At 31.0% G+C, this 16,517-nt stretch overlaps 1 protein-coding gene across 1 annotated transcript; it reads right to left on the bottom strand.

Annotated features, from left to right (window-relative positions):
- Positions 1–11,857: 11,857 nt before the first annotated feature.
- Positions 11,858–13,893, bottom strand: LOC114185924 (putative F-box/FBD/LRR-repeat protein At5g22670). The gene is made up of 3 exons (XM_028073888.1): positions 12,720–13,893; positions 12,464–12,628; positions 11,858–12,381 (listed from the first exon to the last, which is right to left on the bottom strand). The coding sequence occupies exons 1-3, from the start codon at positions 13,761–13,763 to the stop codon at positions 12,106–12,108; spliced, it is 1,485 nt and encodes a 494-aa protein (XP_027929689.1). The 5' UTR covers positions 13,764–13,893; the 3' UTR covers positions 11,858–12,105.
- Between the last annotated feature and the right edge of the window lie 2,624 nt (positions 13,894–16,517).

Below are 16,517 nucleotides of genomic sequence, written 5' to 3' on the forward strand. Positions count from 1 at the left end.
TTCTAATAAAAGAACTAACTAGGGTAGTATCGTGGGTCAGTCCAATCCGTTTAAGTTTGATTTGTCACGCACACTTTATGCAGGTTGGAATTCTTGGTTCGTTCCGCACATTACTTGACCTGCACAATTGAGACATTTTTTTAATTTTTTAACTTAACAAAACTTTCTGGGCACTAGGATGTACGAATACGACACGTATCCGATACGTTGATACATTTATTTTGAAAATAATAGGATACAGTATATGATAGATACGTGATAGTAAATATATCATTGTTAGTAGCTAATGTTAGTGGACAATTTAGAAACCAATTATTTAGTAGTCAAAACATTGATAGATTATGTTAGTAACTAATTTAAAAATCAAATCATAATAAAAACTATTTTAATTATAAATTTAGAGATCAATTATAATTGTTTGGAACTATTTTAGTTGTCAATAATTTTTAGTTTTTAAATTGGTCATTGTATGGTAACTAAATATTTGTTGTCACTAAAATTTGTCATTATTCAAAAATTTTCTTGTAGTGTACTATGACTTTATAAATTATATACTTTATTAATAAGTATCGATAAAGTATCCTAAATTATCGGACACGGATACGTATAGGACACAGATATGTAACCCAAGTGGAAGTATCGGTGCATCATAGCAAGGGCATTTTAAACAATGCAATAAAACAATTTTTGGAGCATTATAACAATGTAGTAAATCAAAACTTGGACAAGTGCAATAAACATCATCAAGAATACTCCATAAAACGAAGTCTTGGAGCATCAAAACAAGTGTAATAAACAAGTCCTGGACATCATATCAAGTGCAATAAACAACGTAGAGAGTCCATAAAAGTAGTCCTAAAACATGAAAACAACCCAATAAACAAAGTTCAAATAAAAAACAGTCCAAGAAACATCTTCATGGTGGTAGTCTATTGCTCTTCATTTTCCTTGCTTATAACATTGGAAGCAACAGTGGATGACCCTTCATTTACCACCACATTTTGGTAACTAATATTTTCTACATCTTCTGCATGTATTAAAAAAAACAATAAATAATTAGTATGAATTTACTTAATTTACAATAAAAAATAGAAAGTAAGAATAAAATAATTACCATAAAAAAACCATGCTTCCAGCTAGAAATGCAAATATTGGATTTGACATTCTCGAGCAAGAGTCGACTCCTATATTTGTTAAGGATATGAGACCCAATGCTAAAAGAAGATTCAAATGCCACAATCGTTATTGGAATGTTTAACAGGTCTCTACCCATTATTGATAACTCAGAAAATCTTAGACTATTATTTTTCCACCATTCCAACACATCCATGTGCTCCAAAAATCGAAAACCTAGATTTGGTTCTCCAAATATGTCTCAAGTTGATTATTTCCAAATCTATTATCTAATTCATTTTCACACCCTTTTAATTCCTATTAACTGAATAAACAAGTTAGTCAAAAACTCATAATGAAGAATTGCATAAAAAATAAATTCAAGTTAAATTAAACCATCAACTTACATCAAACAAGCTTAGATGTGGAAGAGAAGCAGATGAGGAAGAAGAAGATTGTCCTTGTTTGCGCTTTAGAACATTTGATGATGTTGTTGTTGGCAAACTTTTACTATATTCAGCAAAAAATTTGCACAACGTTTTCTTGATTCTTATCAATTTGGATTCAAAAGTAAGTGGATCAATCTTTTCAAAGCAATAGACCAGTGTTTGTAGTTTCATTATTGGGACTAAAATTGCCCCAAAAGCAAGCACAACACTATATTTATCCCAATACTTTTGAAATTTGACCATCATCAATTCAACCATATTCTTTTTTACTTCATCCCCATCTTTAACATTCTCCATCAACAAACTTTGAATCTTCCAAACTTGTAAGAAATACAAATTTGATTGTATGACCTTTACAGCCAAAGTCTATATACTCCTTTATTTTATATGCCTAAACCATCCTCACTTATTGCCAATTCTTTATTTGAGATTTCACTACAAAAATGGGGACCTCTGGATGATTTAACCCAAAAAAAAAAGGAAATGGATGTCAACATCTGTTTCAGGAATTTGCAAAGCGAAAGTCGACATTCGCAATGGCAAAAAAAAAAAGGAAACGGATGTCGAAATCTGTTTCACAAATTCCTGAAACGGATGTCGACATTCGTTTCATAACAAATAAAAAAAATAACGAAACGGATGTCGACATCCGTTTCAGGAATTTGTGAAATGGATTTCGACATCTGTTTCACAAAAAAACGAAAAAAATAAAGGAAACGGATCTCGATATCTGTTTCTCAAAATCCTGAAACAGATTTCGACATTCGTTTCATAAGAAAAAAAAATGAAACGGATGTCGACATCCATTATATACTTTTCTGAAGCGGATGTCGACATCCGTTATGGCAAACTTCAGTGAAAAACAAAATAGGTCTTCACGGGTTGCAGATTAAAGTGATTAAAACATGATACATGCATGGCATACAACGTTCAGCAGTCAGGTTCATGAATCAACATCATCATTCAAGAAAAATCAATAAAAAGATTGAGAACACTTAATTGGATGTGTGGATTGTGGATTAAATGCGGAACTGGAAGGCTATAAATGCAGAACTAGAAGGCTTGAAGGAGGGAACTACTCGTGGTGGTGTTGCTTGCTGGTGCTCTGCGGCTACGGCTCATATCTACTCCACAAGGCAACAAGTGAAGGCAAAGAAGAGGAAGGCTAAATTTTAAATGGCCTGCTACTGCTAGGTCAAATAGGTCAACGAGATTCATTTTTGGGGGTGCAAGGCTGTAGTAAAAGTAGATTCTTTGGGGTGCAGGGGGTGCAAATTTTTTTACTATTTTTTCTCTTCTTTTTATTTTTTACCGTGGGCAAAACTAGGAATAAGGAAAGTTTTGGGGGTACAAGAGAAAGGGTTGGGGGTGCAGGAAGAAGCCCCCTTGTTTCAGCATTCACCAAGCCCAACCCTCCAACACCAGTTGCTAGGGTTGCTTTTTCATCCTTCACGCGTTGCCTCACCTTCATCACACATACACGCCGCTGCTAGGATTGTCCCTAAACCCTCTTTTAACTCCACGTGAGCTTGTTTGCTTCACGCATTTCTTCCATTAGCTTCACGTCTGTTAGTAGCTCATGTGTTTTCTCACCTTTGTCGTTAGGAACTTGTTAGAACGGCGTTCCCCTTTCTTCTTTTCTATTTTATGACATCCTTCACCTATATAAAGGCAGGCCATCCTCTTGTAACACAACTTAGATGAATGATATGAGGTTTATTCCCTATTCGTATATGAGGTTTATTCCCTATTCGTCAGCTCCCCCTTCTCCTTAGACGAGGATTTCTCCTCCTAGGGTTTTAACACCGTGAGTGTTGTAAGGATCCGTGAGAGAAAAGAGAGTGAATCGTCCTTTATCGAGTCTTTCGCTGCATATTCGGTCGATTTCACCGAACAAATCGACTGCTGGAGCCCGTTCCGATCATTCCCCGTCGATTGGAGCCACATTCCACCTATTAACGGCACCGCGACCTTATCAAGTGGTATTCAGAGCCAATAAGTTCTCGGAGTGTCGCAAGCTAAGTATTCTTCATCTTATTTTGTCTTCGTTCACATTTGTTTTTACTCTTGTCTTGTTCCTGATTGCTTGAGTTTTCGAGTTGATTTTTTTGAGTTCAAATTGTGTTTTTATGGTTTTTTTTGCTGAAATTGATTCGAACACTTTGATCTGCTTTCTTGAATCAATCCTGATGGTAAAACATGTCTTAGCTCTCTGATTCTACTGCTCAATGCATGTTTTTTAGGTTTCTTTGAATTTTCTTACCTAACTTTGAATTTTAAAATCTGTTTGTCTTAAAGTCGTGTGTAGTTGTTCACATGTTCTGAATTCAATAGAAGTAGTACCTCTTATCTTTTTTTGTTGTTAACCTATGATGTTAGTAGAATCTGTTCTGTATTCAGTGTTGCATATCTTTCAGTCACTGTTTCATTCGCGTAAGTAGGTTCATGTGTATGTTCTGGAGTTTTGACTTTGCTATTAGATCATTAGCAACTGTTTTGCAGTGTGCATTGAAATTGTTCCTATTTACTTCGACTAAATTTGTTGTTGTGTGCTTTGTCCTGTTTTTTTTTAAATCCATTTTCTGTCCAATTGCATCTGTTGTTGTGCTCAAATTCCATTTGTTGGCCAAATCTATTTGGAAATATCTCCACTGAGTTGCTTGATTCTGGTTATCTACAATGTTGATGTGAAAACTCAATCTGATACATGTGCTTGTGTTTGAAACAACATTCATTTAAGCAATTCTATTTTTTAAAAATAGTTTTAAAGACTACACCCGTTTCAATTCACTATGCTCATTGATTTGAGAAGTCTGTCAGCTTGAGTTACTCTGTGGTGTTACTATTTTACTAGATTCCTCTTTATTTGAGATTCAATCTGTTTTGGCCAATTAATTGATCGCTAAGTCACATTTTCTTGTTTTTTGTGATTAGCATAGTCTTTATGAGTCTTGTACCATTGCAATTGATTCAAACCTATAGTTTCTGATTGGACCGAGAAGCTTGTACATGAAATTCATATTCTGTTGATTACTTACCTTAATATCTGAGAAGTGCTTTTGTTCAATCATATTTGTTGTTGTGGTCTAACACAAATTGGTGCCTCAGCTTGTTCACTTGCTGCATTGATCTGATAGTATCTTAGATTCAGCTATGCCATGTAATTTTTTTTGGGGTTGCAGTTTTTCTTTTGGGAGCTTCTATTTTATTAGAATAATGTCCCTAAACTTGTTTCTGTTTCTTGTTTCTGTCTGGTCTAATTGAATGCAGTCGTGGTATCAAGCTTTCATTTAATCTTGAGTGCCTCTGTTGTGGCCTTGATTCATTGATTGCATCCACAATTTTGGTGCTCTTGCTTTGATTTGCTGCTACTTTCTTTAATCATCCATGTCCAGATTTTGAGATTGCCAAATCACTTAAAATGTTGCAAATCTTGTGATCTGTGTTTAGGTTTGATTCAAGACTGTTGCATCCTGTATGTGTTTTCATCATTGTTGTTTTTAAGTTGAATCAACTTTGAATTCTGTCATGTGCAGTTGATACCTGAATTGGAATTGGAACACTAAAATTTTGTGAGCTACAGTCAAAAGATATTTGAGCGTTTGAAAAGAAAAGAAAGAAAGTCAGTGGTACAGATTTTACTAAGATAGAAAAAGAATTTGACAATAATTTGAAAAACAATGTTGGAATATGACATTGCTTGTTTCATTAGTATGCTAAACGTGTCACACAGTTCACAGAGTTATTGTTGTTCTTTTCAATGTCATTTGCATATGCTCTTGATTTAACTTGCTTTTTAGTCTTGTTTGATTTTGGTTTTGTTGATCTTATTCTAGACACCTTCCTTAGGTTCCTTTTGTGTGGCTTCTTTCTTTGCTAGGTTGTTTTCTTGATTGTCTTTGTTGGTTATCCTTTGAGTTTGTCTATTAAATTCATCATTTGATGTTGTCCTTGCCTCATATTTGAGCTTTTATTGTTTTTTCTGATTTTTTTACTCTCACGCAGCTTTTTTTGCTCTTGTTCTATTTTGGGATTCTGCAATTTCACTATTTTTGGCAGCCTTGTAGCTGACGCCTCTTCTTAAAGGTGGAGTTGTGAGTGATTCTATTTTGAGAGCAAATTGCCAAGAGGAATTGTGGAGTGAGCTGGGACTTCAAAGGAGTGCAAACACTTGAGGGATACATTTTGGGGCTGGACCGAGAGAGCTCATGCAAGAAGAAGAATCCAGCCACTTTCTTTTATTTTCTTGTTGTGTTGTTTTGTTTTCATATCACAAATTTTGTGTATTTTTTCTTTTCAGATTTCTGTTTTGTTGTTTCATTTGGCTTAGGTGGGAAAATGCTTTAGAGCAATCCCATCCTTAGCTTGGTTTGTAATATTTTTAACGTCTAGTGTGGAGAATTAAGGGGTTCCAAAGGCCACTCAATCTTTCCACTTAGGATTTCTTGTCTAGTTTATGTTTTCATGCTTGTTCAGTTTTCCGTCTTTATGTTTTTCATGTCCAGGTTTTGCTTGTGCTTTTGATATGCATGTTGAATTTATGTTTTACGTCTCCGTGGTATATAGGTATAAAATTTTTCAACACTTAATTTGACCTTCCTTTCGTCATAGGAGTCCACACACTTTGAAAAATTATTTTTCACACAATCTGTTTTCCTTAGAATTTTATTGAGATTTTTTGTGAAAGTTGTTTAGAAATCTTTGGCTAGGAAAGGCTTGGTTTCTAAGCTTGTCCAAGAGTCTCACCTCCCTTTCCTGGGAGTATTTCTAGACCATTTTCACTCCATTTTCTCTTTAGAAATTCTTCAAGTCTTTCTGTGAAAAATTGTTTGGATAAAAGTGTTTCAAAAAATTGTTTGAAAATGAGTTTTCCTTACAGTAGTGTGCATTTAAGTAAGCATAGTAATGTGCATGTAGGTAGGCATAGTAGTAATGAGTTGCATCATACCATTCATAGTGACATTTCATTCTTTGGGGAAGATATATGACCAATATAATTTAGAAATTGGATGTGGGATGCAGAGAAATTGGTGCAACCATTGTTTAGTAAATATAGTCAATTTGATATTCTTAGGCATGTTACTTCTAGGTTTATAGGGCGTGTATATAAGTGGTGGAAAAAGAGATAGTCTAGAGTGTAAAAGGGGAGATAATCATGCATTAATACATTTTATGAATTCAAAGCATGCATGTGGAAACATTTCAGTTCCCTTCATTTAGGATCACTAGAGAGCAACAAGCTAGGATAGAAAACTTCATTGACATAGGTGATGTATTCATCCAAAATCTTGTTAAGTTTTCTAGACTAGAAAAAGATTTTAAGCACAATTTGGACATGCTCTTGAGTGAACAAAGAGAGAGCAAGCAAAACTTGAAAAGCTTCGAGAGTTTGAAAAGAAGAGAGAAAAAGAAAAGCTTGAGAAGCTTCGTGCTAAAAGAGAACAAGAGAAAAAAGAGATAAAATAGAAAAAGAAAAGAGATGAGGAAGAAAAGGCAAAAAAGGTGAGTCTTAGAAAAGCCAAAGAAGAGAATGAGAGAAAATAATTTGAAGCAAGAGAGAAAATAAGACAAGAGAATGAGTTTGAAAGTAAATCACAAGTGGTAGAGTTAAAGAGTAATTCAAACCCAAGGGAACTCATTGTTAGAGATTTGGTGTTAAATTCTTCACCAATTCCTTCCATGAAGACCCAATTTTCAAAGGGAGTTCTCAAATCTTTAAACTCTTCTAACTTTTTCATTAAATCTTTTGTTTTGTTTCCTTCTCAAACTTTTTGTTCTTCATCTCATTCACTTATTTCATCCTCCTCAACATATTGTGCCAAAACACACTTTGACTTTAAAATTCTTTTCAAAAATAATCCAAGTCAAAGTGTAAGACACTATTTTTGTGAAGTGAGCCTATTATCAACTTTTTTCGATTTTATAGTCTATTTTCACATAGTGCACAATCAATTATACTGCATGGTCATTATGATTTTAATGCCATTTTATTTGATGACTATTGGAGATATGTGTTTGATCGTGGTGGAACCTACAATTTGGTTGTTATGAGCCTTTAACAACCCTCTTGATCTGAGGACAAATCCTCTTCATATTTTAAAAATGATAAAAAGAGAAATTGTGTTAAGATGAAAACAAGATAAATTCAACTTTTTCACAGATATTCTGAACCATGATACTACTGACTCAATTGTCAAATTATAATTTTTTTTTGTTAAAGTTCAAAAAATTACAAGTGAGTCATTACTATAATAGAAAAATTGTTTTTTGTAATGAAGATTATCAAAACAAGATTGCTAAATAAAGTGGAAGGTGAATTTTTTGCCATTTTATTTGATGACTATTGCAGATATGTGTTTGATCCTGGTGGAACCTACAATTTGGTTGTTATGAGCCTTTAACAACCCTCTTGATCTGAGGACAAATCCTCTTCATATTTTAAAAATGATAAAAAGAGAAATTGTGTTAAGATGAAAACAAGATAAATTCAACTTTTTCACAGATATTCTGAACCATGATACTACTGACTCAATTGTCAAATTATAATTTTTTTTTGTTAAAGTTCAAAAAATTACAAGTGAGTCATTACTATAATAGAAAAATTGTTTTTTGTAATGAAGATTATCAAAACAAGATTGCTAAATAAAGTGGAAGGTGAATTTTTTGCCATTTTATTTGATGACTATTGCAGATATGTGTTTGATCCTGGTGGAACCTACAATTTGGTTGTTATGAGCCTTTAACAACCTTCTTGATCTGAGGACAGATCCTCTTCATATTTTAAAAATGATAAAAAGAGAAATTGTGTGAAGATGAAAACAAAATAAATTCAACTTTTTCATAGATATTCTGAACCATGATACTACTGACTCAATTGTCAAATTATAAATTATTTTTGTTAAAGTTCAAAAAATTACAAGTGAGTCATTACTATAATAAAAAAATTGTTTTTTGTAATGAAGATTATCAAAACAAGATTGCTAAACAAAGATGGAAGGTGAATTTTTTGTTGACAATTTGTTTATTTACATTGAAAAAGAAATAGATGAAAATTTTAGCTCTGGTCCAATTATTAATAAATTCAAAAGAATATAAAAGAAAAAATGACAATAATTATTATTTATTTATATAGTTATGATTATACTAAATTATGTATTCATTATCTTTACTTAGTGATAATAATTAAATATATATAAATTTTAATTATATTATTTTAATTTCCGTATAATATTAGTCAATAATTGTCACCGACATCAAGAGATTAAGAACATTATAATCAATTTATAACTACTCATATCTTGTATGTTTGGCTATAAATAATATAGTTATAAAATTTGTCACTCCTAGATGTTGTATGTTGTTATATGAAGCCCAATTGTTCTTTGATCTGGTTGATGTCCCATGTAGTGGAGATGAAACCCTTTGTTCGTAAGACCTTATCTCGATAATTTCTTTCCTTTCCTTGATGCATTTCTCCCTCCTTTATTTTCTTTAATCATCTTTTTAAAAAGTAAATAAAAACTTGGATGACAGAGGTAAAAATGATAAAAAAACAATAGAGTTCAACTGTCTAACCATCTTTTATTTTAAAATTAATTAGAACAATCACATTAGATAACTACGAAAGAAACTGCATCGAATATATCGATCAAACACATTGAAGAACTCAAAAAGAATCCTACTGTCTCCTAATAAGTAACCCAACAACAAACAGCATCAAATAATTTTTTGTAATAGAGTCTAGGTGGGAGGGGAAGAGAAGACAAAAACTGTTGCAGGTCTAGCTCTGGTGAGGGAGCAGATGACAGTATCTGCTACTGGTTCTTATGAACAAGAAGCAATTGGCTACTCCAACCGACCTATATTTAAAGTCCTCAAAAGATGTGTATAAAGATTTATATGCATACAACACTCCAAATTCTACTTCATTCTGTTTTGTATAAATCATTCCGTAGTTTATAATAGTAATGAAACTTTTGCATATCATAAAGTACGCTAACAATCAAATACTTGTTCTAACATATATACCTACTTTTGTTCTGCACAGTGGAGATTTTCTTAAAAAATATTTTATCATCTTGATGAATAAGTTTTTAAATTTTTAGCTTCTATTAACTCAATGCCTAATAACTCAACATAAAATGAATATATCCAGCACAATTTACCTCCTATAAACACCTCACAAAGGCAAGGAGAACTTTTAGTTCTTATAAGTAACAAGAATTAGATAAAAGCTTCCATTGATGAAAACTTGGAAGACAGTGAAATTAGACGAGACTAACAAAAGTACATCTTTATACTGTTTTTCTGACAAACTCAGGTATTTCGCATGCTATAAAAACTTTAATACATGGTGAACACGTGAATTCGAGTTATTCTTATTGGCAAATAGAAAATTGAAATTCAGCAGCTTTAATACATGGTGAGCACGTGAATTCGAGTTATTCTTATTGGCAAATAGAAAATTGAAATTCAGCCGCTATCATCACATCACGTGATCGATAGAGAGGGTGCGAGTTATATGCAGTTCATCCACATGACCATTAATAGTTAAAAGAATTGAGGTTGAGGCATCTAAGGTAACCTTGTATTGTGTTTCTAAGACAGCATATGAAAATCTCAAAACTTTTAAGACTTCACAGTAACACTGAACTTTAGATATAAGGAGGATTGTGTAAAAGGGTGAAAGAGTATATAGCCATCAGCTTCAAAAACATTGAGTTAGGGTTTTCCACCATGGTGTGGTATTTGCACGGTTGATTTCATAAGTCTAAACAAAAACAAAAAATATATAATGGACGAGAGATTTAGAAGAAAAAATATATAAAGTTAACAACAGTAGTAATATATATTAAACTTGTTATAATGAGGTCAAATGTTAAATTTGTCTATCTTCTAAGTTTAAAAAATGTCGACCTGTATAAAAAGTTAAGCTTATTGAGACATAAATTTATGTTTATAAGTCTTTTTAAAAGATATATTTTTGTGTAAATTATTATACATTGTATTTTGTATAATGAGCTCTTTTTTTAATAGAAAAGAATTTGGAGATATTAAGAGTTTGAAAAAAAAAAATCATGGTGAAAATATTATCTCTCTACTGTAAAATCTTGTAAATGATATACTTACATGTAAGATCTTTATCGACCATTAAAGATCCTCTATGAATAAATAAAGGATTGCTTAAAAAATAGCATTTACATGTTATACTATTCTGACAATGCGACAGAATAAAAAATGAAAGAATGAAAGATAAAGAAGGAAAATAAGACTTGGTTTCTTCACATTCACTACGTGAGAAAACCAAATCCAAATGCAAGAAAGTTACACTGATCACATATTATACACTAAGAAACTGTTATAGATCAGCAATTTTCAAGTTAAAATCTTCATCAAGTCCATATGATAACAAAGGGAGATTGTGTGAATTCTATTATGCCATAAAATAGGTTTTCTTTCAACAAAGGTTAAACGTGTGAATTTTCATGTAACCACTAAGCCTTTTGACCCCAATTGTTCTAACATAGAATTAAGAAGAAGAAACAACACGACTTTAGAGAATAAATATATCAAAGTTTTCTCATAACTTCTTTAAAATTTACTTTCCAAGTTATACACTAAACTAATTTTAACTTCATTCCCTTGAAGTCAAGGGTAAATTGGAGTTCAACACTAGATAAAAATATGCAAATATATATAAAGAATAAATGACCTAAAAATTTATTACTTTAAAGTTCTTTTTTAATGTTTTAATTTTCTATTCATAATTTATATTTCTTAAATCTTTTATAAAGTGTATCTTTTTGGGGAAAAAAATACAACATTTTCTGTTTTCTTCCTATTAAATATGTTTCTGGACAAAAGTCTGTTATGTATACCTCTATTAAAAGACTATAATAATGCCTTTATGCTAGACTAAAAGAACTCGCAAAATGCAAGTTCTGCCATTAAAAGAACATAGCATCTTAGAATGTTCTTTACACTATTTGAAAGGAAAAGGTATAACAACTAATTAATAATTATATTATAAATCAATTAATGTGTAAAATGAAGTTACAATTTGGTTATATATTAATAGAACTATTAATTTTAAGAAAAGTTAAATTTTCCTAGGGAATAAAGAAAAGTATGTGATTTTTTTTCATAGTGTTGCAAAAGTTTTGTTTTGAATAATATGGAACTCTAAATTAACATTACACAACTGAATTATAAGATAAAATTTGTAATTACACCTACTTTGAATACTATACTATAGTTTAGCATTTACCTTTAGCTATATAAAATTTAATATCATTTCAACCAACCCCAAGGGAAAGCACTATCATTTCAACCAAAGATACAAATAGTAGGCGTGAATAAAAATTTAGGTCTATTTAAGGTTGGTACAACAATTAATCTAAGTCTTCAACAAGAAAATCGAAATACAACAGAAAACATCATTGTTCTAAATCTGCAACTAAATTAAACGTTGATCTAATAGCCAAATTAACATACTCTTAAAGAGATAGACTTGTTGCCATGGGGATTTCATAAAATCCAACTTCTATCTGAATAAAACCTTACATTCTTCTGAGCATGTCAAAAAGGAGAGAATTCTCTTTTGCTGTCTTCGCGTCCAAGTATAAGTCTTTGGCGTCAAAACATCTTTTCTCAGAGAAACAATCACTAAAGATGATCCGTTGTTCATGAAAAATTCTACCAGCTTGTATTCTATTTCTCGACCTTTGAAGTCAAAAATTTCTAATTCCTTCAGATTTTGAACCATGCTAATAGGGAACACAGATTCAAGATCAACATCACCAAAGTAGTTGTCGAACACCTGTTTGTATATATGAGTGTGTATAAGTAACTGAAAAATGCATAGCAATTAAACTGAAATACCAAACACAACATTCCTTCACCTTCTCAAAGGAAAGCACTTTAAGGTTTGGACATCTTTGAAACAAGTTGAATAACACATTTGCAACCCAGTAACGGGTAAATTCTTCATTAGAATAATCAGGGACAAGCTTTATCTTATACATGTTTCTGAAAGTGGGCATCACCGGTCTAGAAATATATAGAGCCTTCAAACATATAAACAAGAATTAGATGACAGAAACAAAGTTTCAGTTCCTTAACAGAAGACAAACTAAACAAACAAAAATAAATGAAAACCTTCATGATGGGTTCTGATATGTGGAGTAGTGTCAGGTTTTGCAACTCTCCAAAAAAGGTACAAACTTTGTCACAACGTGAATAAAAGACAGTCCAATCTGAGAACTGAAACATACAATCAGCAGCTATGACTGCCTCTTCAATTGAAGGAACACTTTGAATCATGTTCAATTCAACCGCTTGACCCTTAATGGAGAAGAACTTCAGATTTGGTGCATCCAAATTCACTTTGTGAGCTCCCTTGAGAGATAATGTCAACCTAAGAAGGCTTTCAGACTTCACAGTAATACTAGTCTCTGATTCATCTATCAGATCCCAACCAAGAATCACAAATTTCATGATGGAACTTGACATGCAAAGAGTTTTGACCTTGATCTCATCCTTAATCACAAGCATCATATTTTCTAGCCTAGGGCACCCATCGAGAAACCTCTGAACACAATTCTCATCCACCAATCTAAAAGGAATGAAGTGAACATACCTTAGCTTCGGCAACCAAACTTTTTCTGGTAGATTCCACCCCTCAGGAAGAAGTAGACGCAAACCACTTAGAGTCTCTGATATAAACATTGCAGGTGGAAGAGGAATTGAAGATGCCTCAGTAGTTACACTACAGTTACCAATAGTGTAATCAATGGTTTTCACGTTGCAAGCGGACATTGCAGCACCTGTGGACATCATCAATGATTTATAATCTGGTTTCATCATTTCAGTGAAATTCCTCACAGTTAGCCTGATAACTCTGATGGGTACTTTTGGGTTTCTCTCTCGAAGCATTCTATTAACAAAGAGTGTGAAGAGGTGAAAGAGTCTAGGATGGCCATTTCCATTGAAAGTTAACTGAATATGGCGAAGTTGTAAGAAAAGGTCTCTCCAGGCTGTGGATAAAACTGAGGTGGCTGCAGCTTCTTTGAGTTCCAAGCGTGAGAGAATGGAGAGAAGAACAGATTCGGGAAGTGCACTGAGTCTATCAATGTTATCAGCTTCTCCATTTAGGGTTTCTTCTAGGGTTTGTCTAAGGATTTTTGCTGAAGGTTCCGCCATTTTCAAAGGCTGGGTTTTCAACTTTGGGATGAGAGAAAATGGAACAATTGAAAAGTCGGCGCAATCTTTTCTTCTCAAACCCTAGGAAGTGACTTTCTAACTTTATCCGTAGACAGCGTGGGATTAGGGTTTCAACACAGTGCCCTTGAAAAGTGTACTTGTATTTTATGTAATTAAATTCTAATATATATTTAATTTGTAGGAAAAGACCTTGGTGATATTCTTTATATTCATAAAGTGACATCAAATTGTTATTTTTTAATTTCTGTTTATGATTTTGTTTAGAAGTTCATCTTTTAAGACATTTAATAAGGCTAAAGGTGTAAAAAGAATGCTATTTCTATATTTAAGGTGAGACTATGTAATAAGTTATAAGTGAGGATTGTGTTTCAAACTTAATTTTAGTTGGTTTTTATTTTTATTAATTTAAAACTTATTGAACTCTTTTGGCTAGTTATTGGACTTGTGTACTTGTGCAAAACATTAATAATGTGCCAGTTACTGTTAGAATATAAAGTTAGAATGAATTTATATAGATATCTTTTATGAATAAAGTTGGAAGATAAAATTACCATGAATATAAACTTAATTATCTTACCCATTATGTTTGTTAACATCTGTGATTAAAGATGAATATATTTAATTCATTAAACTCAATCTCCTGTAAAATTAAATTGTAAAGATAAATTTTATTAGTTTTGTAAAGTTACTGCTAGTTTCATTTGATTGAAGAAAATTGAAGAAAATGAAATATAATTATAAATTAAATATAATTTTTACTTTCAAATTTGGTGTAAAATATTGCACCTATTCACGTACTATTTTACAAACAATTAAATTATTCTTTTACATCCAACTCTCAGTTTTTTTTATATTTCAAATCTATCTATTAATTAGATAATAATAATAATAAAAATAAAAATTATTTTTCAATCTTACCTTTTCCATTTTTGCAAAAATTATAATGACTATTATTAATTATTGTTATTATATAATTCTAAAATATTATATTGTTACAAGATATAATTAATATATATATATATATATATATATATAATATTAAATAAATAAATGAAGTACATTCATCATTCACTCAGATAGTTTTTAAATACTTCTAATTTTATAATTGATGTTGTACAATTTTATTTTGTTCTTGTTTAAATTATTTAATCTTAAAATATATAGTGATTTGATTTATTAGTTTCTCATATAGAATTTGTCATTCAGATCCAAAATTTACACGACTTCTAATTTTAAATTAATTATTTTATTTATTTCCATTAGAATGTAATTTTTATTGTGCTTTCGTTGTTTCTTTTGTTTCCAATTGTTTGTAAAATTTAAATATAGCTTTTAAAATTTTTCACGAAGCTAGTAGGAAAACATGTATAAGTTGACAATTTAATGACCACCATCTTGTGGTTTAAAACTTTTTTTTTGAAACACTTTTGTAAGACATGTAAAAGAATGATAGGATGAGAACTATATGTAACATAAGTGTAACAATTCCTAACAATTCTCTTAATCTAAAAGATACAAATATTCTTTGATATAAAGGTACTTATACTTTAAAAAAAAACATAAATTAACTTTTAAATATTAGAGTCGGACAAATTAGCGTTAGTTTAAATGAGTATAATACAACACAAAAGATTAATTTTTTAATATTAATACAATTGTATCAAATTTAATGAACACATACCTTATTTAACTGTTATATTTATATTTATTCATGTTACGTTAAGCACATTCTAACTATAGAAAGAAATAATAAAAATGAACAATATGTGTACAATACTTAATTTAGTTGTAATATTTTATCTGCGGCTATTAAATGTAAACAAAAGAAAAAAACCTAAAATAAACAAAGTTAACGTCAACATATCATATGATAACTATATAAGAATAAGTGTGGATGAATGAATGTAAACCTTTTTCATTTTTAATATTTATATTTATTTAAGTTATTGTAAGCTATTATAAATATGTATGTGTTCTTTATATTAAATATGGAGAATAAATTATTTTTAGTATAAATGTCTAGATTTGAAGATTATAAATCTCTTCACTCATAATTTTTTTTTTCACTTTTAATATAAATCTCCTCACAGTCTTTTTTATTCACATTCATAAATTTTCTTGTCCACACTCATATCTTTTGTTCACCACATCTTCTTCTTTCACACTTATAAATCTTCCCACACTCATCTTTCATCCATACTCAACTTCTTTGGAGATTCATAAATCTTCTCACACACATATCTTTCATTCACACCCTTCTCCTTCGTTCATATTCATCTTTTTAATCCACACATTTCCTTCGTCTACATTCTTTTCCTTATCTCCTTCATCCACATTTTTCTCTTCATCTCTTTTATTCATATTCATCTATATCATCCACATTCGTCATCTTATGTACAATCATCTCTTTCGTCCATTATAATCTTTTGTTTATTTTTTCGTTCATATATTTGAACATAAAAGTACTATACAATTTTTTCAAAAGTTATTATTCTTGGTGTCAGCCATGCTAAATTGCTTTAAATAAAAAAATTAATTTAAATTTTAGTTATACCGAATTAGAGTTGGCATTGAAAATTCGATACTAACAAATTAGTGTTTATAGTTTTAGCGTCCCATACACCTGTGAAAACAAAGCTAATACTTATTGTTTATTAGCGTCAACTTTTGCCATTAAATATGTTTTTTCTCATAGTATTATAACTTTGATGAGTATTAATGAGTTGTAAAGGT

This window comes from Vigna unguiculata, chromosome 5 (genome assembly GCF_004118075.2).
Source record: "Vigna unguiculata cultivar IT97K-499-35 chromosome 5, ASM411807v1, whole genome shotgun sequence".
Lineage (NCBI taxonomy): Eukaryota > Viridiplantae > Streptophyta > Magnoliopsida > Fabales > Fabaceae > Vigna > Vigna unguiculata.

Excerpts from the sequence above, each read along its gene's own strand:
- LOC114185924 (XM_028073888.1), bottom strand. The coding sequence starts at position 13,763 with ATGGCGGAACCTTCAGCAAAAATCCTTAGACAAACCCTAGAAGAAACC. Across the intron at positions 12,629-12,719 it reads TATCAGAACCCATCATGAAG|GCTCTATATATTTCTAGACC; the intron begins GTTTTCATTTAT and ends ATATGTTTGAAG. Across the intron at positions 12,382-12,463 it reads AAGTGCTTTCCTTTGAGAAG|GTGTTCGACAACTACTTTGG; the intron begins GTGAAGGAATGT and ends ATATACAAACAG.